This window comes from Exophiala aquamarina (genome assembly GCF_000709125.1).
Source record: "Exophiala aquamarina CBS 119918 chromosome Unknown aczIA-supercont1.5, whole genome shotgun sequence".
NCBI lineage: Eukaryota > Fungi > Ascomycota > Eurotiomycetes > Chaetothyriales > Herpotrichiellaceae > Exophiala > Exophiala aquamarina.
The window spans coordinates 1,564,371-1,589,196 of NW_013550583.1; the positions used below are offsets into that span (position 1 = coordinate 1,564,371).

Consider the following 24,826-nt stretch of genomic DNA (forward strand, 5'->3'; position numbering starts at 1 on the left):
CCTTCCATTCAAAAAGGTACGAAGAAGCCAGAACGCCTACAGTTCGGGATGTACACTTAAATGTGGTACAAGAACTAACATCTTTGGATCCGGACGATAAAGGAGCAACACTGTGCAGACAAGGTATGGGAAACAAAAGGTATTAATTAGTAGGCATAGTATTAGTGAATGTGCTGAAGTATTTCTGGTGTTATCTTTAGATCCGCTGGTAGCTGGCTCGCTTAGAAAACGTTGCCTCTTGTCTGGTGAATCTTGGCTAGGTTGAGATTCCTGATGAGGAAAATCCAGATAAAGCAAAGAGCCATGATGGCAGTTCCTGCGATAAGCATTCTTTGCTGAGCATACGCATATGCATTCTGTATGCCAATTCTCTCTGGCGAACCCCACTCGTAAGAGAGTTGAGTTTCAAGACTGCTGTAGATATCCCCAATGCTCGACTGAGCATCTTCAGGCAAGTATCGTGCAAGAGCTCTGGCGAAGGTGTTGGTCCAGATGGCTCCAGAAATTGAATTTCCAACCGCTCCTCCAATATTGCCCACGACATAGAGCAGTGCAAGGAGTGCTGCGACGTGTTGGTGGTCTCCTGCTGCAAGTATAGCCAGTTGTTCACAGAGGATGATGATACTGCCACCCATGGAGAGGAATATCTGGCACATAACCAGGTATCCAATGTTGCGATTGGGTTGGCGAAAGTAGATGAGTAAGCCCTGAGCAAAGACGTACAATGGTACTGCGATGAAGAGCAGCCACCGGAAATACCCGGTTTTCCGGATTATAAACCCGGCTGATAAAAGGCAGAATCCCGAAACAACATCAAAAGTGCTGCTGACGTATCCAGCAGTAGAAATAGAAAGGCCATTCACGACCTGAAGGAACGAGGTGAAATAGCTGGCCCAGCAGTAGTAGGCAACCTGGTAACTGAAGCATAGTAGACAAGCTCCGATAACCGTACGGTTGGTGAGAATTTTGACGGAAAGCATCGGTCGCGGTGCCAAATATGCTTCATACAGGCCGAATGCTACCAAAAGGACAATTCCAAGCACTATCATTGCAATGATATAGCCCGTGCTCCATCCATTAGGGGCCGAATCGGCCAATGAGAATGGAAGCAGGAAAATCACTAGACCAGCGGCGAAGAGGAAGACCCCCAGAACTTTAGACGTTAGCAGCTGGCCTCAATTAGGAGAACTATACATACTATCAAGCTCCATCGCATAGTGCAGGATGCTTTGCAAGATTGTGCGGTCTGTAGTTCGTCGGACCAATCTGCCTTCCTTTTCAGCCCTTCGAAGGTTCAACTTGAGAATAGAGAACAGAGGTGCGGCGACAAATGGTAAGATGATCGAAAAGGCGCCAAATCCCCATCGCCAACTAATATTGTCGTAGAATCCCTCCGACGCCTTAGGACCAGCGAACGCGGTGATCATGTACGGGGACGATGTAAAGGCAAAAGCCAATCCTCGATTTTTTAATTTCGTCGCGTCGGCTGTAATAACGTCCACGCTGTAGATCATGCCTCCGAAACCAATGGAGTAGAACACCTTTTAACATTAGTGAAACCCTTATACTAAAATGGTGGCTAACTAACCTGAGCTGCGCAGAATGTTCCCAGGCTATGGCAGGATGCCATCAGGATTAAACCAAGAGTCGCGAAGCTGACCATGATCACGAAACCCTCCGCACGCCCCCACAGATCTAGAATTTTCGAGATTGGAATATAGGACGCAGCGGACATGCAAGACGATACAATGTAGATCACCGTGAGCAAGGAGTGACTTTCAAAGTCGCTGGTTACATATGGTGTAAGGTTGTTCAAGATCGATGACTGGAAGGCATTCACGAAGTACAAAAACCACATACTAAGCAATGTCAGTACCCATTTGATCGATATATGAGGGCGCGATCATACTTGATGAAAATAGCGATCAAAGACCACTTTGACCAAGTCAATGTCACTGCCTCGACCATGCGGACACCTCGCTGCGCATCCTCGCTAGGGAGAGCATTGGCTTGTGCATCGCCATCTTCAGCAACAGCAGCCTCTGTGTTCGTCTCAGGAGCCTTCTCAGCAGGGTTGGCATCTTTTGTCGCCGGATTGTCATTGTTGAGATCCGTTGACGTTCGACGAAATCCAGGTCGGAGCCTAGAAAGAATCGACATAGTGGGAGTCGCCACGTGTTCTCAGGGCACCACAAGCTGCCGAAGGAGGGATGGGCTAAACGATTTCGACGCAAATTCGGCTGGGACATGCTTTTGTATATTGGATCCTACCCACCAGTGCTTTTCCCTACCTCCCACATGCTGACGGAACAATCTTGGTGCCCACCAGGGCGCTAATTGGTGGCGCTTTTGTATGCATCCGGTCATCGGACCCTCCACGCGAGAGACGCTACTAACGAGATCCCGCCAAGGTTCGACCCACTACGCATGTTTGAATCAGTATGACTGCGCGCAGACCCCTGTTGACAGGATGGGTGGATCGGTTACGGCCTGAAGCTTCTGCTGGTAACTTTACGAGGTGAATTTTAGTCTTGTAAGGAACTAACGATATGGGTTGAGGTTTCTGGTGCATGGCGTGATTTGTGTGCATCCTGGTTAGGCTGCTTTGGACCCTGAACGTCACGTCGACATTGCAATTCGAGCTCAAACATCACACGAAGCAAATTTTCCTGAATAATGTTATCGTGACCCCCACACTATTCACCAATTGGTTCTCGATAAAAGGGAGCTAGTATTGATGGAACGAATAGTACAACGTGGTCTTGGAATTGCCGCTCTTCCTTTCCTGCAGTTCTGTCCCATCGGTGTCCTGACTTTTATATCGAGGAACCAAGAGTTTGAATTGCGTCACTTGGTTCAAACATCGCCACGTCGTGGGAACTAATCTGCAATTTTCCACGAAGTCATGGAACCAACATCTTCCAATTTCTCAGATGCCACGCCCGTGTATCCCTTGTGAACCCGCCCTCTATCTTCGTGAGAGATAAATAGTGAAGTGAACCCTCACAGTTTTGCATTCCATGCTGCGCGATCAGCGGACTCCAAAGGGCGATCCCGCCCATCCCAGAACAACGGACAAAGCTGAAACCATTTTTCGCGACTTGATATTGAGTGAACGGACCTTTTGTGCCCAAGGTCAATATATTTGCCGATGACCAGGCCCTGTGCGTTTTCGTAAGACAAAATAGTTGATCCTGTGGCTTTTGGTTCTCCGACAGCATTTGCAGTCCTTGGATCGTCTAGAAAGACATAATGAATGCAGCTAGAGTACCATGCATTAACTCGTTTTGACCCTCGGAAGGTTTCGTCTCCTACGAGCGAATGGCGCCCGCGGTCATAGTCTCCAGCGTCGTAATGCGCGCCGTAGTGATCCTCCTGTGAAGAGAATGTCAGTATTTGCGGGCCAGAGGATGTGGTTAGCAAACAATACCTTTGCCCAATATAGCTCAAAGTAGGCGAATCGAACATCGTCAAATCGTCCAAATAAACACAGTACATGGGGGTCGTATTGGAGTTTTTTCAGATACTGGCGATGTTGCTCGAGAGTTCCAGTTTCGTTCCAGCCTTGTGCTACACGAGGGTCATTCTGCCATTTATTGAATAACTGTAGATGATCCAAGTTCTCCCAGTCAACCACCTCGAGTGAGAAGTGCTCGTCAAGCTCAGGAATATATCGACTGTATGCGATTGACCCTGGATGTGGCTTCGGTCGACGTATTGGATGACGGATGTAAACTCGTTCCTCTGGGAACTTCATGGTAAAGTGATAGTTTTCAGCCATAATGGGGTACTGGGCTAGAGGCCTGCGAATGTTCTGGTCTGTACCGTCTCCAACCACCCAGATTGGACGTGGTCCAAATGGAGAAGCAGCACCTTGCCAGAAAGCACTGCGAAGGATTAACAAGCAATCAGAATCAAAACTTGGCTTTTCCTTCAGATGCCATGGCTCTGGATGTTCCATTCCTAGACCGGTTACAAGTAATTCATTTCTAACAATATCCTTCTGCCTGCCCTCGAGAGCAAGTCGGAAGTATTCATGCGTAGGATGAGTGAGATATATTGCATGAATCACGTTCCAGATTTGACCTAAGGAGGGTGCATTGGTTCCGGTCCATTTGAAGCTGGTCTTTGGACTCCTACAAGCTCGTGCCCAGGAGCTATTATCAGTTTGCGCTGGATGTCTGTCTCCTGATCTGTTATCCAAATCAAACCATGAAAGAGATTGTGAATGCAGTGGCTCAGGTAGTGGCTTCCCAGGTGCGCAGTTATCGTCAAGGGTGAGTATCAGTCTCGAGGGTCTTGTCGTAGACACTGTTTCTATTCGATATGTGCTCAAGAACGGGTGAGGCAGTTTCACTTTCGGGTATTCGGTTGTGAATATTCGGTTGGATGCCATCGCCGTAAATGCTGAATCTGACGTAAAAATGGAACGCTGCGATGGGCAATGATAATGGCTAGAATGCAATCTAGCAAAGCCAATGGGTACTGCCCACAACGTCACTCAAGGACAGCGATATCCTTTGTTGGAGTTAACAACTCTGGCTGAATCAAGCGCAACTGTGCCTGAGTCAACGAATCTGGGTGAGCACGAACTATATAAGTATTTCTGCAGATCTGGGCAGATATGGTATGGGAAGGTGAGCGTGGTTGCACTGGGTTGTCGTGCGATGCGGAGAGCGTCAATTAATTCGGGCATATGATGCATGGCTTCTGTGTTTGCCCTAGTTAGTATCGCTTCGGATTAGATGCAACTTCCACAAGCATAAAATGACCGAGACTCAGGGGATACCACCCCGAGAAAGCTTTCTGCATGCCAAGTAAGCCTTGAATCCGTCAAAGGTATCCGCCCGGGCCGATCGCGCCTGGGCTCATTAGACCAAATACACCACTGCCAACAAAGCGTATAAGAGGCACGGTGAGAGATGAAGGATGCGATTGAGCTTTCCATAGAGTGCGACTGCGTTTCAACGACCTGACAATTGCGTTGCCATGTCGTTGAGATCGAGGAACCTACAATTTCAAAATTTGGATGTTTCATTTCCATCAGAACACATTGTCCAAGTTACAATTAACAGGCCCGAAAAATTGAACTGCATCGACAAAGCTACGAGCCGACAAATTCAAGATATTTGGGAGCACTTTGACCAAGATGAAAGTCTCTGGGTCGGGATTATCACCGGCTTTGGTAGAGCGTTTTGTACTGGGGCAGACCTGCAAGGTAAGCTTGTCAAGGCTTAGCATAGCATGTGGTGGTTGCTCAGAGTGACTGATCGAGAATCTATCAACAGAGTGGAACAACATGAACAAAGCAGGTGTCGTCAATGACATGAGTGCGCCGGGTCTTGCTGGATTGCCGCGTCGAGCAGGCAAAAAGCCCATTATCGCTGCCGTAAATGGCATGTGCATGGGAGGGGGTTTTGAGATGGTCGCCAATTGTGATGTTGTGATAGCTTGCTCGTCGGCGATATTCTCTCTTCCAGAGGTGAAGCGAGGGATTGTACCTGTGGCCGGTTGCTTGCCACGGCTAACGCGCACCATTGGACTGCAAAGAACCTCAGAACTCGTGCTGACGGGGAGGAGTGTGAGCGCTAAAACGCTTGAAGAATGGGGCCTTGTCAATCAAGTGGTCGATACTGCTACCGATGTCGCCCGGGTTGCCATCGAGATTGCACAAGAAATGTGTAAAAACAGCCCCGATGCGTTGATCGTCGCCAGGCGTGGAATTCGCTTAAGCTGGGAAGCAGGCAGCGTTGAGGACGCCGTGTCGACTCTAGCCGAAGAATCATACCCTCACTTGATGCTAGGTTCAAACTTCGCCGAAGGAATCCAGGCTTTTGTGGACAAACGGCTGCCGAGGTGGACAAATTCAAAGCTGTAATTAAATTCTCGACTCCCCGATGCTTAACGGTACGCCCAAGCACAAAATTTCATGGGGGTGGGATGTGAGCATCTAATCTAAACTAATCAGATGCTCCACTACTCTCGGCTACGCCACCTGCTGGGAAGGCCCTGCTTCCCTGAACAAAGCGTCCCCGCAGTGAAAATTTTTATCTTATCAGATGACATCCTCATGTTCCCGGTGGACTTCGCGATCGTGATTGATTCGGAATTCAACGGTACACGAATTACAGCTATACGTATGGATACAGAGGGTCCAGGTCTCGTCACCATAGACCCTGATATGAGCCGAGAGCAACGGGGATCACTTTTGCAAGGTAGAAGATGGATCTGTTGATGTCGCGTCAGAGAGAGCATCGTAACCTCACTCTAGTACAAGTTTGTTCATCTCCCGGCGAACCCACCGCTTACCGTCTGGACGGAAGCACCAAAGAAGCATGATCGACCGAAGCTTCACATTTTTGGCTCCCGCTTGAAGCACTAAAGTATTTCATGGCGTATGTAATGACTGTGTCTCTCGTAACACTTCGAAATGGTGGAGTGCCAGTCCCCATGACAAGGTTTTCACATGTCCATTACGGGTATCAGACGTCTCAGTCATTGTTCGAGGTATTCACATGTCTGACGCTGGTTTAAGCACATTGTAAGTCACCTATCAGGCAAAGGACTCGAGCAGGTCACGATACAACTGATTTTTCCCTAGAATGCAGTATGCTGGCTTACCATACCCGAATCCCTGCCAGCTGTATAACGATACTGCCTGGAAACTTTGAGACACGCCAGTTGTGGTTAGAGATCTCTATGTTTGCGTAGACGGTATTTCCGCCTTCAACATCCTGGGGTCCTGCAGGGATGGCACTGTTGAGACCCACGGGATTGTCTTCGCTCTATTTGATCAGTTGCACTGTGCTCTCGGTATACTACTGATGCACTTCCCATAGGAGATTCCGTAATTGGATGGTTCTATGAGTTGTCATATCTCCTCATTCCGCACTTCTCGAAGCTGCTTCTCCGTCCAGTGGTTGGAATCAATCAAACAACCGCGACTTAGTATCAGCTCATTTGCTAGATAGTCTTTTCGCCACTAAAGGGGAACGTCAGATATTGACTGGCTCACCATATACCGTGCAGTGAGTTGCGTGATCTTGGAAGTGGCAGGATACTCTATTCGTTGATTCAGTATCAATAAGTCGAACTTGGTCACCAGCGTGATCAGTCTCCTGGCAGCATGGGATCTATAGGAGCAGATGCTGTCTACCAAAATGCCCAAACAACATATGGTTTTGAATATCAACTAGTCCCAGGGAGAGATGATGAAAACGGTTTCAACTCATTCCAGATTCCTGGTCTCGACATCAACCGGGACAACAATCTTTCTGACTTAAGAGCTGAACTAGTACTGCTATCATGGTTCTGCACTCTCTCACGGACACGGGAGAATAACGATGTCTCTTTCGATTGGGCGTATCATCGTTTGGCAATTGGCTATGAACCTGATCGCAACATCAAAATCTTTAAACCGGAGAGATTTATGAGGGATGTGAAAGAAACCATTGGTGTGATGGTTGCAAATCTCTCTCCTCGTCTCGGCTGCGACCACCCATGCTTTCCAAAGCACAAATCAACTCCTGTCTCTCTCATGCTAAGCACTCACTCCCATACTATTGATCATTTGGATGAGCAAGTAAGCAAAAGTTTCCCACCATTTTCTTCAACTGCTAACGCTACGGATAAAGGGTGTCCTTCAACTGGAGGTACGATTTTCTGGTGACAGCGTACAGATTCGTGCGCTATACCACAGTGAAGACATGCTGCAATACACAGTGATGAAGTACATCAATTCATTTGTTGACACCGTCAGACTTTGCATCTCAAGACCTGGCTCCACCGTCGAACAACTAATGCTCCCAACAGAGAGCGACTTCGACCAGATTTGGGGATGGAATCACACGCGTCCACCTTCTTATGACGTCTGTATGCACGACATAATATCCGAACAGGCTCGAAAGACTCCCAAAATGACAGCAATATCGTCGTGGGATGGTGGTTTAACGTATGAACAGATTGAGCAATACTCAACGACTTTAGCATACAGACTACATGACATCGGTGTCAAGCTTTCGGATTATGTTCTTGTTTGTTTTGAGAAATCATGCTGGACAATTGTCGGGATACTCGCTGTCATGAAAATAGGGGCTACCTTCGTGCTCATGGATCCAACCCTTCCACTTGCACGTCTTCAAAATATGGCGCATCAGGTTGATGGGAAAGCAATGGTGGCATCACGAAAACAGGAAGCGTTAGCAACATCGATCTTGCCATATGGAATTAAAGTCATCGTTGAAGCCGACACCTTTCTAGCTGGAGTCCTCGACATTGGAGTCCTTCCAGCTTTGGCAATGGTCCCAACCTCGACCATAATGTATATAATATTCACATCTGGAAGTACTGGAACGCCGAAAGGAGTCATGATATCTCACAAAACATACACCAGTAGTGCTATCCCGCGAGCCGAGGCTGTTGGATACACCGAAAGCTCAAGAGTTCTTGACTTTGCTTCTTATGCCTTTGATGTTAGCATTGACAGTATGCTGTTGACCCTCTCGCGAGGTGGATGCCTGTGCATTCCGTCGGATGAGGATCGAATGAATGATATTAACGGAGTTATCCGAAAAATGGCAGTCAACTATGCAGGCATAACTCCTTCGGTGGCTCGTATCTTGGATCCTGATGTTATTGCATCACTTAGCTGTCTTGGGCTGGGAGGAGAAGCAGCAACAGCACGAGATGTCAACCACTGGGGCAAAAGCACAAGAATCGTTATCGGCTACGGCCCATGTGAGTGCACTATTGGCTGCACAATCAATAGTAGCGCAGCTACTGGCAGAGACTATATCTCCATCGGAAAAGGCAATGGAGCTGCGATCTGGATTACGTGCCCAAATGACCACGAAGTACTTATGCCTGTCGGCGCTGTCGGAGAGCTCATCGTGGACGGTCCGATTGTCGGTCAGGGATATCTGAACGATTCAGCCAAAACCGCCGCCTCATTCATTGAAGATCCACCATGGCTTACTTCAGGTCACAAGCAGTACAACGGACGCAGAGGACGTCTCTACAAGACTGGAGATCTTGGAAAATATGATCCAGATGGGTCTGGAGGAATCATATTTGTTGGAAGAAAAGACAGCCAAGTCAAACTTCGTGGGCAACGTGTCGAATTGGGCGAAATTGAGTACCAACTTAAGCTCCATTTACCACCAGAAATGAACGTGATTGTGGAAGTGATAACTCCGCTTGGATTTTCGGGACAACCTACTCTCATAGGCTTCATTGCTTCTCAATCAAAAAGCCGATCAGATGAGATTGAACTACAACGAGTGTCGCCAGAAGAAGGATTACGCAAAGCTCTCCTCGGTATTGATACAACATTGGCCAATGTCCTGCCGAGGTATATGATTCCAACTGCATTCATCTACGTCAACTTCATTCCCGTGTTAATTTCTGGCAAGACTGACCGCAAGCGGCTTCGAGAATTTGGAGGTACGATAGACATTCGACAGCTCGACGAAAATACCCCAACTGATCCCCTCCATCAGCCACTCAGTGAGGTAGAAGAACACCTAGCACAGGCATGGAGCCACGTTCTAAAGATTGACTACAAAGCTATTCGGACAGATGACAATTTCTTTGTCCTGGGTGGTGATTCCGTGGTGGCAATGAAGCTAGTTTCCCATTGTACATCTCAATCAATCTCCCTCACCGTCGCCAATGTCTTTCTTCATCCTACTCTCTCAACGATGGCAAGCACAGTTCGGACTCTCAGTATTCGCACGCAGACCGAAGTCCCACCCTTTTCCATGCTTTCCTCGGCTTCTGAAAGTGCTTGTGCTGAAGCATCGCAATCATGTAAACTTGAAGCATCAGCAATTGAAGACATTTACCCTTGCACTGCAACGCAGGAAGCGCTATTTACATTTTCTATCAAAGCTTCTAAGCCCTATATTGCCCAGCGGGTTGCGCGTATTCCAGATCACATCAGTACGGACGATTGGAAGGGAGCATGGGAGTCGGTGATTGCTGCAAGTGCAATTCTGCGAAGTCGTTTGGTCCAGCTCCAGCAACCCGGGCTTTTCCAGGTCGTGGTTCAAGAAAAGATTCAATGGAGACATAGGAGCGACCTTAACCAATACCTCGAAGACGATCAGAAGGAGGCGATTGGTCTCGGGCAAAGCCTTGTTCGATATGCTATCATTGATGAACCCACAAACAAGAATCGATATATGGTCTGGACTGTGCACCACGTTCTCTACGACGGATGGTCTGAATCTCTAACTTTGAAAATGGTCCACGAGGCCTTGAACGGCGGTAGTACTGATCCCGGGGCTCAAATGAGAGATTTCGTCAACTATGTGAAAGCTACAGATGAAGGTGCTATTCAAACCTTCTGGCAACAGGAACTGGAGGGTGCAGTAGGGAATCAATTCCCAGAGCTCCCGTTCAGAGACTACTTGCCCACTCCGGACTCCGTACTCGAGCATCAATTCTCCCTCGAAGCAACAAAAGACAATGCATCACCCTTTACGACGGCAAGTTTGATTCGAGGCGCATGGGCGCTTGTCGCTTCGCAGTACATGGGAAGCGATGATGTGGTATTTGGCGAGACTCTCACTGGCCGCGACATACAGCTTGTGGGAGTTGAAAGCATCCAAGGGCCATTGATAGCAACCATTCCGATCCGTACTCATGTTGATCGCAGTGTTTCAGGACAGTCATATCTTCAAACTGTACAGCAAGACATGATGGCTCGCATCCCATATCAACATTATGGAATGCAAAATATCAGGAAGGTCAGCCCTGATGCGTTATATGCGTGTGAAGCCCGTACTGGTCTTGTGATTCAGCCTGAACCAGAATATGAAGCTAGTGAGCTTGGATTTGATAAAGGGGATGTTGTACGTGAAGCTCTGCATTTCAATCCATACCCGCTCATGATAGCGATTGGTATCCGAAAATGCACTATCAGAGTCTGCGCAAGCTTTGACAGCAGTCTGATTGAGGTCCCCCAAATGCGACGGATCCTTATCCAACTGGAAGCAACATGTCACAGCCTCAATCAAGGAATGTCAAAGCCTATAGGTGAAATCTCATGCATTCCAACGACGGAACTGGACCAGATCTGGCACTGGAATCAGACTCCGCCGATGGCTTTGGACCAGCCATTGCCGCGGCTGCGAGCGCCTGGAGACATAAAAGCAGGATCTAGGTATCCTCCTGCCATTGTTTCCTGGGTCTGTGATCCAAGGAATCCATCGTTGCTCTCGCCAATTGGCTGCATCGGCGAACTGTGGCTTGAGGGAGCTCTTCTTCCTGACAATGGCGTTGAGGCCCCAAATTGGCTTGTTGCCGGGAGCTCTACTTATGCTGGTAGAACAGGCAAATTACATGCGACTGGGGATCTGGTGCGACTGGAAGGGAGTGGCCAACTGACTTTCATTGGGCGAAAAGAGACTGTCGCCCCAATTCGAGGCCACGCTGTTGATCTTGCAAGACTTGGTTCTTGTATCATCAAACATCTTCCGGATTCCGCCCGCGCCGCGGCCGCGGTGGTTCCATTAACCCTTGAAAATGACGGAAGCGACCCAAACGATAAATTGGTTATTTTTATCGAGCACCAATCTTCTGAGCATTCTTCAGAGGCTGATATCAGGACGAACTACAGAGTATCTGAGTCGGAATGCTTTGATGTAACAGTCTGGGGCTCGATAGATTTTGGCCTTGCTTCGGCACTTAAAGATGTCCACAAAGCAGTTCGAGACACTCTGCCACCGTCCATGGTCCCCTACACTTATCTTGCCATAAGTAAACTTCCTCTTGGAGTAGGGAAGTTCATTCCAACCCTACAAAATCGACTAAACTTAAGTATTCCGCCGATTGTGCTCACTCAGCTTCGAGAACACCTGGAGGAGGCATGGGCAATAAGCTCGAAATCAGCGGTCCTGACCCAAGCACAGAATACTGTCCGGGCTTCATGGGCAACTATCCTCGGAATGGAGGAGGAAAAGATTGATGTCGATGACAACTTTTTCCGCCTGGGTGGTGACTCTGTCCTGGCTATGAGATTGGTTTCAAACCTCCGTGCTCAAGGGTACATTTTGTCTGTGGCCGATATCTTCCAGAACATGCGCCTTCGCGACACTGCTGCAGTGCTGAAGGAGGAAACATCTCCAAAAGCTATTCAGGCTTACGAAGCATTCTCCACAATCAGCCACGTAAACGTGAAGTCGCTTCTTGAAGTTATCAGACCTCAACTTGAAAATGCTGATTGGTCTGTTCAAGATCTCCTTCCCGTCACCAGTTCTCAAGCTCTAGACATCAGGGCAACAATCCAGCAACCGCGAACCTCCGTGCAATATACAATGTTATTCTTTAACGAGGAGATTGACAGAGATTGTTTGCTTCACGCATGTGATGAATTGGTCAAGTCTCACGAGATCCTTCGCACAGTCTTTGCCGAGCACGACTCGAAATTCTATCAAGTTGTCTTACAGCATCTTGATGTCTTTATTCAAACTTACCGAACCGACAGAGATCTTGAGGAATATGTCAAGGATCATTGCATGGCGGACTCGAAATCGAACTTCCAACTAGGATCCTCTTTCCTCAGATTCATATATGTGGAGGGCCGAGATGGATGCAAGTGCCTCGTCATGGGCTTGTCGCACGCCCAATATGATGGCAGCTCCTTACCCAGACTGTTGCGCGACTTGGAGAGACTTTACATTGGAAACCCCCTTACCGAAATCAAACCGTTCTCAGCGTACATTGCTCAAACACGCGACAGTGTCCTTGAATCAAAGGCGCTCAGCTACTGGCGCAATCTTCTGGACTGCTCTTCAATGTCTGTCCTTAGCGGAGGCTCGGGGCAGGCTGCAGATAGATCAATATTCCTGGAGACCTCGGTGGAGGTTTCTCAACGCCCATCTAACATCACAGTAGCGACCTTACTCGCTGCTTCATGGGCGCTGACATTGGCTCGTCTTCTTAAAGTCTTAGATGTGCTGTTCGGTACCATTACTACTGGACATAACATTGATGCGGGGGACATTGAGGGCGTTATGGGCCCATGTTATCAATTTACTCCCGTCAGGGTGCCCTTCCAGCCCGAGTGGACCGCGGGAGACCTGTTTGGCTTTGTCCAGGGGCAGATCGCCGAGTCTGCGGCCTACGACTTCATCGGTTTCGAGAAGATATTCAAGCAATGCACAAAGTGGCCATCACAGAGCGGATTCTACAACTCTATCGTTCATCATCAAGACTTCGAAGACTTTGACAGCATGCCTTTTGCTGGGACAAGTTGCAACGTGGATGTCTTGAATCCACATGGTGATGCTAGCCATCCGTTGAAGATTGCCTCGTTTGTTCGAGAGGGCAGGACGCATGTGGGCATAGTTGGCAGCGAGAGGGAGCCAGCGTTCATACAAGCGACTTTGGATCAGCTCATTGCGACTATTGAGGAACTTATTACTTTGCCAACCCAAGATCCTTTACTTGAGCGCAGCGAAATCAGAGAGTGGAGTGATGTGCCTTAGATATCTAGAATACAATGGTCTTATTGATACATAGCTTACACACAAACCGTAACTTTGGTATATTTCATATCGTCTAGGTAGATTACACGACCCCCAAATACGATGAATACGCTGCGAAAAGCGCAATACCGCTAGTGTATGTTCTGGCAGGGGAGACCCAATCGGCTGCTGGTCGGAGATGCACCCCTGTTTTTGGCGACCGGACTACGATAAGATTTGATAGACAATTCTCATCTTATCATCGATCCACGGGGCTTTGATCCACCATGAAGCAGGGCACGTTCAAGCTCCATTAATAGGAAGCTTAGCAATACTTGGAATGCCCATTTCCCTTTTTTGACCGTTCAATTCGCCTCCGACACATTTTCTTCGGCTAAGGGAAAAACAAATTACGGCTCCACGATTTCTTGAAATCTTGGAAGTTGATTGGATCTTATCTTATCAGATGAAAATTTTCTTGCATAGTGCTCCGCTGTCTGCTTCTCCTGTACGGGGATTATCCTAGTATTTTCCTAGAAAGGTCGGTTTTTGCACAAGGCAAGTGACTCTAACAACCACTGTCTTGGCCAAATGTCTTGCACAAGCTTCTAAACTGCCCGCGTGGACCTTGTGAAAGGATATTCAAGCGAGCCCTTTCGCAGACGTGCTTCCGATTTTCGCATCGGTTCGCACGGCGTGCTCGTCTGCAGGTCTGCGCCGCTTTGGCGGCACTGAGCGAGTTACAGGTGATTGATCGTCGATCGAGAGAACAATTAGGAAAGGAGGAGCAGTCTCAGACGAGCAAACATCAAGAAGCGAGGCAACCACAATCTGGCCTCAGGGCCATGATCGGTCGAAGTTTGCTTACCGGTGGTCCATCAAGATCTATGTGAAGACACTAATCATGCATTGTTGTAAATCTAGAAGTCAATGCTGCACGCGGCTCCGAACCCAGCAAACTCGAGTCAAAAAACGTTTTTGGGTACTATCCTCGCCCGGTTCCTTAGTGTACAACTTCGTCATACATATTTTACAGTCCATTAGCGAAAACAATGTCATCTGAGAAAGTGGTTGAGAATACTACGTAGAGGTGGTAGAGCCATGTGCGCCCAATCTAGCTTATTGGAATCCAATTACACACTAGTTCCTAGAATTCTTAGACGATAGAACTGTGAATACCATGACATAGTTTGCACAATTTTCTAACTGTTGTGTTGTTCAGTCCTTGGTTCACTCATTTCCCAGTGGATCTCTGTTCTTTGGTAATAACGGTTTTGTTGGTGACTATTCACTGAGCCTTTGATTCAGCGTGGACAGGCCACAGAATGTCTTCCACAACAATCCCAACAGCGCAGGCCTACAATATGGTTTGCATTGGGTTTGGGGCTTCTGCACTATCTCTGGCCATTGCTCTCAAAGAGAGGCATGCACTTGGCGGTACCATCTTTCTTGAACAGCAACCTCAACTTAGCTGGAAACCATGTCACAGTCTTATATCTGCACGCATGAAGACATCATTCTTGAACGACTTGGTGACGTCGGAGAACCCCCGTTCCAAGTTCACCTTCATCAGCTACCTCCATTCAACCAATCAATTGGTCGTCTACACAAATTCTGGAAGGATTACGCCTTCCCGGGCCAAGTTCGCAGACTACTTGAGGTGGTGTACAAAGCAATTTGCACAGGATATCTCGTTTGGGAAGAGAGTAGTTCGGGTAACTCCAGTTCAACCTCAAGGTGAGCTGGTGGAAAGTTGGAATGTTCTATTCGAGGATGTTTCGAGTGGCCAAAGAACCACGGTTACGACTCGTCAGGTCGTATGCGCGGCTGGACTACAACAAAAGCTCTCCAATGCATTGTCGAGCTCCTCTGTTCGGACAAATGTAGTCCACTCTTCGGATGCCCTAGAAGCAATAGCGACTGTGATGAAAGGCAGAAAGGCAAACCGCCGGTTTGCTGTTGTCGGGGATGGAAACCAAGCAGCTGAAGTCTTCAACCATTTGCATGGAATTCATGGTGATCATGAAGTGCATTGGTTCACACAACAATCAAGCTTCAGAGGAGGCAATGAAACTTCATTGTAAGTATCTCTTTTCAACGCTTCACAGTTTGAAGACTAATTTCGTCAATTCAAAGCGGGATTGGCGAAATGTCTAGTTCAAATGGCGTCCCACATGAGTTCAGGGGGAAAACAATTACGGGGCAGGAGACTGAAAAGCCTCTTCCTCGTCAGCTACTGACAGACATATATGAGTTCCTGTATGATCAGAGTGTTAAACAGCCAGACCCGGCAAAGTGTAGATTTCAGGTCAGGTATAGTACTGACATTCTCGATTGCAAACCCCAAAACGAGGGTAGGGTCGAAATGATGGTCCAGGAAGGAGGAAACCGCAGCCCCAAATCTTATACCGATGTCTATGATCTTATCATCTCGGCGACTGGGTATGGCACCAGTGAACACCAAAGGATTTTGAAACCACTGAGGAATCTCATTGATGGACAAAGGATTACCGTTGGGATAGACTACCAGGTGAATTTCCGGTCGAGCTTAAAGAAGAGGAGCACTGGTGTCTGGCTTTTACATTCGCCCATCGACACAGACGAGGTAAGGAGTAAGTTAGATCTCGAGGTACTCTATGCTAATTGCAATACACAGATCGACGACTCTATGTACCAGATTCTCGCTCAGCGCAGTGCACGTGTAGCGCAGTCACTACTACTCCAACGGAAGTTTTCTGAAGAAGAGACACTGGACGAGGATAGACTAGCTCGACTTTAGGCTACCAATTACTGTCAAAATAGAATGCTCATTTACAATTTTAATACACGGCAACAACTAGTCTAGGCGATAAGTGATCTTTTCATGTATCAAGCAATCCAAATACTCATGTTTCTGAATTCCATATCTCCATCACTGGCCAGGAAGTCTCAGACTTAGAGTCCCGTGGGACTTATGGTACAAAATACTAAGTAAAACCATCTATGTATCTTAAAGAATTTTCAACATTCATCAGAACCTTCACATGATCATAATCTGGCTTTCTGTGTGATCACGAGCTGTTCCGCCCGCTTCGCCAGTTCAAACTTCCTAACTTTTCCACTACCTGTCAATGGAATTACGCCTGGAATGCCATTTTCACCGAGCCAGAAAATATGTGCAGGAGCTTTGTGGCGGCCAAGTGTCACTCTAACCCACTCGCGTATGTTTTCATCGCTTAAGGTAGAGCTGTGTTCAGTCGTGGAATCCTTAGCACGCTGTAAGAAAGCAGCGACAACTTCACCGTATCGACTGTGCTTAACTCCAACCACGATGGCTCGGTTGATTTCTTTGTGCTGTATTAATCGCTCTTCAATTTCGAGTGGGTAAATATTCTCCCCACCTGGTATTATCAGTCGCAAGCCACGAATCACAGAATAGTATAGTGTCACTGAACTTACCTCGAATAATTATGTCCTTGAATCTCCCTGTGATAGTACATGTCATGTCTTTATTGATGATGGCTTCATCACCTGTTTTGAGCCAGAGCACTCCTGCATCATCGCGGACCATTACCTCGTTTGTCTTCTCTTCATTTCTCCAATAGCCGCGTTGTAGCTGATACCCAGCAATGCAAAGCTCTCCACGTTGGCCGATAGAAAGAGTTCTCCCCTCTCGATCGATAACTTTCGCATGTGCGTAGGGCATGACACGACCAACAGTGTTCATTTTAGTTTCTATGGAGTCGTCATGGAAGGCATTGAAGCATGTTGGGGATGCTTCCGTGAGGCCTAGCAATTGGTCAATATATTGAGTCTCCCTGGCACATCCTGCAAACCTAACTTACCGTAACTACTAACGAACTCGGTCATTCCAAGGTGGTTTACCATGAGTTCCATCAAATGTCTGGGAATAGGCGCTCCAGCGATCATGCCGGTTCTTAATCTACTGCAGTCGAAGTCTTCCGGCCAAGGTAGACTGAAGATAGAATCAAACATAGCAGGAACGCCATGCAGAGCCGTGCATTTTTCTTCTGAGATAGTTCGAAGACATGCACCTGCGTCAAAAGTCTCCGTCGGATAGATAACTTTTGCTCCGTGAGTGACGCAAGCTAGGAGGCCTATGACCAGGCCGAAGCAATGAAAGAGCGGTGGTGGACAACAAAGCACGTCGTCCTCTGTCAATGCAAGCCGCTGACCAATAAACCTGCTGTTGTTTACTAGGGAACTGTGGCAAATGTTAGCAAAGCACGAGCCTCAGTTATAAACCGCTTACTGGTGGGTCAGCATCGCTGCCTTGGGGTGACCCGTTGTACCACTAGTGAACTGAAGGTTGCATACATCGTAAGTTCCGACTTGTGCTGTAGCCGCCGTAAGTTTGTCGTCTGGAATTCTGGCACCAAGCTCGACCAGATTTTTATATAAATCGAGGCGTTCCGAATGGCCTCGCAGCAGCACGGGTTCATACATAGATCCCGGACCTTTGCCCAAACGTGCTAAAAGTGGTCGATTGTCGTGGAGGCCTATTCTTGAAGTTGTAAATAGCATCTTGCATTCTAAAATTTCGTCAGTATTTTACTAATCATGTCTATAAAGAGAGCGCTCGGTACCTGTAAACTCCAATGCATACATTGCTTCCGCCGCGGTGTAAGTGTTGTTGAGAATTACTAGAATGGCACCTATCCTCATGCAAGCGAAGAATATTGACACATACTGCTCACAATTCCCTGCCATAACCGCAACTCTGTCACCTGGTCTGATTCCTTTTTCAAGCATGCCCTTCGCAAGATGGACGCTTTCTTGTCTCAAGAAGTCGTACGTCCATCTTGCTCCGGTCCAAGGGATCACCACGCACTCTCTGGACCCGTAGCGAATGCATTGGAAGTCGAGCAGTTCACTGAGAGTCAGATCGAGCAAAGGAACGCTAGAACTTCCATGAACAATAGCAGGTGTTCTTTCAGGGGCGATCAAGCCACCCGAGTCAATTTCTAAAGACATGATGACGGATGTGGTGTCTTCCTCAGACTGAATTTCAAGAACAAAGAACCAAAACACTCTCTGAGGCAATGGTGTGCAATGGCAGTGACGTATTTGGGATCTATATCCTCGACATATCGTGAACCTCAACTGTCTCTGTGCTAATATTGGCAAGGCTACCCAAATCACCTCGAAAGTCCTCGTGCACTCCTTACAGCCGAACTCGGCTCTCGAGGCACGAGGTGGTCCCTCGTCAGGATTTGACACTATTTAGCAAGACTCCAGTCCAAGTCAGGACACAGCTCTGCTCCCTAGACCAGGCATAAGGTGGGTATGGATGGATCTGCTGAAGCCAAGTGTCTGGTGTCTTTGAGCTGCAGGATGACACCCATCTTGGAGCATTGCGATGATCAGCTAGGAAATGCGAGTTCCAGCGTACGCCACTGTTCCCCTGCAAACCCCATCCACTTCTGGCTGGGTGACAAGAAAAGCATATCCCACACTGTCATGACGAGCACGTAATCTTTGGGCCGAGCTTGTGGCTGTTGGCCCCTGGCCCTGCGTTAGCACTCTTCGCATGATGGAAACATCTAGTGCGTGGGTGGGTACCTGGCAATCGAAAACCTGTTACACGTATAATACCTACGAAAGTTTTAATACACGGTATTTCATCGTAGCTGTTTTCAAAAACTTTTGCATTGCCGCCTTCCGTAAGTCCGTATTATGGTATGGTTTCCATCCAGGGAATGCAGCTGGCTTGGACCAACTGTTCCAGAACCAGCGGTTTTTATTAATCATTGTTCTCGTGCAAAGAAAAGAAACTGCACCAAGCAATTTGTCCTTTGCTTGGACTTCGGCACTCGCTCGGACACATTGAAAGCACCTGCTCCGGCATGATACACGCCCGAATCAATCTTCCCAGGAATACAGGGAACTAACATTTAATCTTGAGAGAGTGAAATTTTATAACATTTCTCCCTATCACTTCATGGGGTTGCACTTACCCAAATAGTTGCCCTTAAGTAATGTTAAAGCATGCTGCTGTGAGTTCAGGGTAATTGAATTGCCCACCTCCATACTGAATAGGCTTTTGGGCTTTCAGGGTGCCAAAATGGCTTTCCAATTGTCTCGGATATGCTTGAATGTTAACAAACTAGCCCCATGGGAATGAGAATTAGTGTCCCAAGGCTCGACTTAGAGATAACATCTGATCACTCCGCTAGCGTTTGATGCATGACGTTCAGCCTGTAGCTCTCGGACCTCTCCATCAATTCCTCATGGGACCCTTTATCCAGACATTTGCCGTCCTGAATCATGAAGATGACATCGGCATTCCGGATCGTACGGAGTCTATGCGCAATTGCAATTACGGTGATTCCTTTCGCGGCTTTCTCGAGTCCATCCTGTAGCAGCTTCTCGGATTCAGCATCCAACGCACTAGTTGGTTCATCCAGAATGAGGAGTCTGGGCTTTCGAACGAGTGCTCGAGCGATTGATAGTCTTTGCTTCTGGCCTCCCGAGAATTGATTGCCATTGGGCCCACAGAGAGTGGCATACCCATCTGGCAAGCCTTCAATGGTGTCGTGAATGTTGGCAAGCTTACAGGCTTCTTTGATCTCATCCAGTGTAACATCTTGTCCTGGTATAGCTCCAAGCCCAATGTTGAACTCGATACTTCCTTCGAAAAGGACACTTTCTTGTGGTACTAAGGCTATTGAGTCTCGGAATGTGACATCTCGGTTTTTGGTGATATCAGCGCCATCAATCAAGATAGACCCAGAACTGACTGAATACAGCCGTTCAATCAATGATATGATTGTGGATTTGCCGGCCCCACTCGGACCAACGAGGGCACAGAACTTGCCAGGCTGGATGTCGAGGCTGAAGCCCTTGAGGACTTCAACATCCGGGCGAGCAGGATAGGAAAAGTAGACATTTCGAAGTTGCACACTAGAAGCTCCAATGGACGACTGATATGACGGCTTTGCTTCTGCTGTCACTTCAAGATCTTCCTCACGGGGTGAGGCTGAAGCTGGAAGATTGCGTACTCGACCTTGCATCTTATCCGATCCTATCTCAATCAGACTCAATATCCTGGCCATTGCCGCTTTTGCACTTGAGAGCTCTGGTGCAAGAGCAAACATTTGGCTCCAGAGTAAGGCGCTGACAAGCAGGGAAAACACCACAATCAGGAAGTGTACCTGAGTATAAGTGCCTGCTATAATCTGTTTGGCACCCCACCAATATGCCAGAGCATTTACCAGATTGCCTAACAGGTAAGTCATTGCTTGCCACAAGCTTGCCTGAAGGCTGATATTGAAAGTTTCCTTGCGGGGGCCTTTGAGTGAGCGCCGGTAAGTCCGCAACGTCTCTTCCTCTAAGGAGAGTGAAGCTATCGTCTTAATGGACGTAATTGCCTCAACACCGATATCAACTGATCTGGTGTACGCGTTCTCATGTCGCTCCTCAAATTTGCCAAGCACTCGAAGTTCCATGAGGCCAGCTCCTAATAGAAGTGGAACGAGTGAAAGGCACACCAAGGCAATTTTCCAGGCGATAATGTGAGTCAAGATAATTGCTGCAATAAGGTTCACCGTAATTGAAAATATTGTCCCAATAACAGAGCCACTCAATCCGGCCAAGGCACTGCCATCCCTGGTAATGTACGACAGGAGTAAGGCGGGCGTTCGTCCTTCAGATTGATGCCAATGGAGGTCTTGCTCAAAGAGCGAGCGAAATGAAAGTACCCGAACTGCATAGACGATCTTCTCGGAAACCCAACCAAATCCAGACCAGCTGACGACATTCGCAAAGAATTCAATGATTGCGAGCGCGAAGAACATCAATCCGAAGAAGCTACCTTGAGACCGAATGCTTTCTTCGCTTTTGCAGGGATTAAGGCTCCCAACAGTATTTCCGAAGATGACAGCTTCCCCAGAGAATGAGCCACCAACGATGCTGGCTCCAAGAAGAGCAACCGCTATCGTTAACAGATGTGGTTTCAACGCAGGGATGTATCCACGCAGCACAGACCAAAATGAATTGGAAGGCGTCGGTAGTTCGTCTTGGTCTTCCGTATCATCAGAAATTACCTTTTGGCTTGATCGAAAATCCGACTTTTCAGGGTCTCCGAAGTCATTGTTCGACAGGCTACTGCCCTCTGTATCCTCTTCGATTGGCAAGGCCGAAGAAGTCTTCTCATCTCCTTTCTGTGAGCCCACCTCTTTATCCTTTAGCGAGGAGGCCAGCAGGCCTTGTAACTTGACCAATTCAGCATACGCCCCATTCTTATTCATCAGTGTCTGATGATCTCCTTCTTCGACAACAAGTCCTTTGTGTAGGACAATGATATTGTCCGCGCTGGTGATAGTTGCCAGGCGATGAGCAATTGTGACAACTGTTCTACCAGTAGCGATATTTGAGATTGCTCGTTGGATGCGCTGTTCACTACTTGAATCCAACGCTGCCGTGGCTTCGTCTAAGATGAGAACCTTAGGGTCCTTGATAATAGCTCTTGCAAGGGCTACTCGTTGCTTTTGACCACCGCTGATCAGACGCCCACTGGACCCTACAGACGTCCCGTACCCGTATTGAAGCGCACTGATAAAGTTATCAGCGTCTGCCAGTGCAGCTGCCTTTTGCACCATAGTAACAATCTCAACCATTTCGGGGCCCATTTTCTCTGCCGCCACTAGAAGAACCTCACCAGCTCTGACCTGCCCTGCTAAAATTTCAAGATCGCCGCTAAGAAGTGTAGAAATCAGGTGAGAATGGCTCAGATTGCTTGTGTTAATCAAGCCATGTGCAATGTTTTCTAAGATCGAGCGGTCGAGAAGTGAAGCCTCCTGCTGTACGAGGCTAAGAAAACCTCTCAAATCATGGACGTTTACATCCCGAAGATTGTGCCCATCGAAATAAATGTCTCCATGTATAGGATCATATAGTCTTGTGAGCAATCCTGTGATGGTCGACTTGCCGCTTCCAGAGAGGCCGACAATGGCTGTGTGCTTATTCGGAGGAATTTGGAGGTCGACATGATCAAGAACTACAACATCTGGTCTTGACGGATATGTGAATGAAACGTCCTTAAACTCGAATCCACCTGTTGCATGCAAAAGGCGTTTTCCTGAAGTACTGGTGCCGTCAATACTGGGTTCGCGATGTAAATCCTGGCGCAGCTTCTCATAAGACGCGACAGCAGCGCCAAATAAGTGCAGAAAAGGTGCAACCTGGCTTAAAGTCAGAGTAGCTGTTTCGCATCAGTTTTTGTTCTATGGAATAGATTCAGGAGTACTTTACCTTCAATCAGGATGAAGATGACCGTAAACGTTGCTCCAACAGTGGCACCCTGTGCATCATCGCGCACGGCGTCCGCAATTTGTTGGCTTCCTTGCCAAAATGCCAAACCGTTCGCGGAATACGCAATAAAATATAAGAATCCAGACTGCACGCCAACGGCTGTAGCCTTTTTCAAGCCTTCGTACTCTGAAGATTGCAGTGCTTTGGAAAATTTCTCTTCCAACCGAACGTTTGCGCCGAATGCCTGCACAACAACGATGTTTGACAGTGCCTCTGAAGCGATCGATGCAGCAGTAGCCGCATAATCTGACATGAGTGCAGAGTATTTCTCGATGTAGTGGCTTCCAACGAAAGACATCAAGAAATAAGCCGGGATCAACGAGATGAGCATTGCCGCGAGCTCGTAATCCTTGATGAAAGCCACAATATATGCTGTGACGAAAAACGAGACACTTGAGAGGCAGATACCGACTTTTTCGCCAGTGCCTGATCGTATCGCTTGAATATCGCCATTGAGACGAGATGAAACCTCCCCTGGAGGAAGATTATCAAAATATGATGGCTCCTGCCGGAGCAGGTTCCGGAGATAGACCTCTCGCAGCCTTTGTGCCAGTCGAGCGCCATGCAAGCTCCAGCAGGAGAGATGAAGATAGATAGTAACGAATTGCGCAATAGCTAAATACAGAATCAACAGGATTTTGTCGTTGATACTCTCTTGATAGCTCGACTCAGAGTCTGAACTGTCTCCCGAGCTGCATGTCGCCGCATTGAAATCGTCAAGGAGCTGACCAAATATAATTCCAATCAATGGAAACGGGATTCCAGATGCTATCGCACATAGAATTCCAAGTAACAGCGTCCAAACCTCAACTCTAGATGGACTGCCTGCCAGAAGGAGGCGAGGATAGCGCACAAGGCTTTGGGTGAACTTCATGCTTGCCCAAGGTCGATGAGATTCCGTCCAGCCTTTTGGTTATCGGTTTCAATCTGTGGTTTTCCTCTATCTGGGTATCTGAGTGACAGTCTCTATCACGGACGTTTAGGCCTGTCTCCGCCTGCTGATGTCGGTATCGTTTGACAATCTGCTGCAGCATCACCCCTGCAAAGATTTTTCAACACTGGTAATGAGCCACGCCACACGATTGCGGGTTTAAAGAGCCCGTCCGATGCTAGGAACTCATCGCTCGCAAGGATAATTGCCGTTGCAGACCTCAACTCCACCAGCGAAATTCGGTGAGAATCAAGTCCTCGCCAATATTGGACGGTACTGTCATGTATCGTATTCACACCGTGCCCGACCCGCCAGGGATGATCAAAGAGGAAAGGGATGGATACCTGGCCGATGTCGGTCTCATCCATCCTCCATGAGAAAAATTACAAGCTCTTCTTGGCATTGAGGGGCCTTCGCTGCAGGAGTTATTTCTTCTGTCATTACAACGGAAACACAATCCTCTATGTCCATCTTTCTAGAACTCGGTACTCTCCAAGCTCAGGCTTGGCTCTTGCTCATGCCAATAGCTCCTCCCACGTCTCCTTGGATAAGGAATTCGACTGGGCAGGCTATGCAAGCCCTCCAGAGTCTAAGCAATCTGGAGCTGCCTTCATGGAAGGCAAAAATGTGGATCAGAGCCTGCGAGAACCTGCGAATTGCTCTGATGGCATTATACAGCGACTTTCTACGTGTAAGTTGCTGCTTGAATACATCACCTCACATTTTGTTCTTGACGGTGTGATGGACCTGCCTCGTGTGAAGTATTATTGGTCCCTTGTTATTTATTAGGGTATTTAGGCTAGCATCCGCCACATTCGGCGGTGGCCACGGCGGCAGTGTCAATAGATGAAAGGATTGTTGAATCGTTGTACAGAGTATGAAAGGCTAGCAAACTCCTTGGCCTGGGGCGGGGCTCTTGGTCTACGCCCACAGTAAGTGCATCGCTGGCCTGACAGCTTCCCTGAGCCGCCCTCGTTGCAATGTGCATATTCTGATTTGCATCGCGCTTGTGGGGGCTGTATCAGAGAAGTGGCCAAACTTCGCATCAAAGCGGCTCCGGCGAAATCTACGGTTCTCGAGGGAGAGTAGCCATGGCACTATGACACATGCACAT

General features: G+C 47.9%; 7 protein-coding genes across 7 annotated transcripts; 3 read left to right on the forward strand and 4 right to left on the reverse strand.

Annotated features, from left to right (window-relative positions):
• Positions 1-221: 221 nt before the first annotated feature.
• On the reverse strand, positions 222-2,160 carry A1O9_07225 (uncharacterized protein; the record flags this gene model as incomplete). Its single annotated transcript, XM_013404171.1, has 4 exons — positions 222-1,153; positions 1,199-1,541; positions 1,589-1,859; positions 1,910-2,160. 4 exons carry the CDS (start codon positions 2,158-2,160, stop codon positions 222-224), a joined length of 1,797 nt encoding a protein of 598 aa, XP_013259625.1.
• An 843-nt stretch (positions 2,161-3,003) lies between these two features.
• A1O9_07226 (uncharacterized protein) lies at positions 3,004-4,396 on the reverse strand (the record flags this gene model as incomplete). Its single annotated transcript, XM_013404172.1, has 2 exons — positions 3,004-3,375; positions 3,431-4,396. 2 exons carry the CDS (start codon positions 4,394-4,396, stop codon positions 3,004-3,006), a joined length of 1,338 nt encoding a protein of 445 aa, XP_013259626.1.
• A 593-nt stretch (positions 4,397-4,989) lies between these two features.
• A1O9_07227 (uncharacterized protein) lies at positions 4,990-5,878 on the forward strand (the record flags this gene model as incomplete). The annotated part of the gene is made up of 2 exons (XM_013404173.1): positions 4,990-5,218; positions 5,289-5,878. 2 exons carry the CDS (start codon positions 4,990-4,992, stop codon positions 5,876-5,878), a joined length of 819 nt encoding a protein of 272 aa, XP_013259627.1.
• A 1,248-nt stretch (positions 5,879-7,126) lies between these two features.
• A1O9_07228 (uncharacterized protein) lies at positions 7,127-13,490 on the forward strand (the record flags this gene model as incomplete). The annotated part of the gene is made up of 2 exons (XM_013404174.1): positions 7,127-7,582; positions 7,680-13,490. The coding sequence occupies 2 exons, from the start codon at positions 7,127-7,129 to the stop codon at positions 13,488-13,490; spliced, it is 6,267 nt and encodes a 2,088-aa protein (XP_013259628.1).
• Positions 13,491-14,794: 1,304 nt separating this feature from the next.
• A1O9_07229 (uncharacterized protein) lies at positions 14,795-16,248 on the forward strand (the record flags this gene model as incomplete). The annotated part of the gene is made up of 3 exons (XM_013404175.1): positions 14,795-15,549; positions 15,585-16,074; positions 16,126-16,248. 3 exons carry the CDS (start codon positions 14,795-14,797, stop codon positions 16,246-16,248), a joined length of 1,368 nt encoding a protein of 455 aa, XP_013259629.1.
• A 248-nt stretch (positions 16,249-16,496) lies between these two features.
• A1O9_07230 (long-chain acyl-CoA synthetase) lies at positions 16,497-18,443 on the reverse strand (the record flags this gene model as incomplete). Its single annotated transcript, XM_013404176.1, has 5 exons — positions 16,497-16,849; positions 16,908-17,237; positions 17,294-17,673; positions 17,722-18,001; positions 18,056-18,443. 5 exons carry the CDS (start codon positions 18,441-18,443, stop codon positions 16,497-16,499), a joined length of 1,731 nt encoding a protein of 576 aa, XP_013259630.1.
• A 1,190-nt stretch (positions 18,444-19,633) lies between these two features.
• On the reverse strand, positions 19,634-23,655 carry A1O9_07231 (ATPase; the record flags this gene model as incomplete). The annotated part of the gene is made up of 2 exons (XM_013404177.1): positions 19,634-22,671; positions 22,722-23,655. 2 exons carry the CDS (start codon positions 23,653-23,655, stop codon positions 19,634-19,636), a joined length of 3,972 nt encoding a protein of 1,323 aa, XP_013259631.1.
• Positions 23,656-24,826: the final 1,171 nt, after the last annotated feature.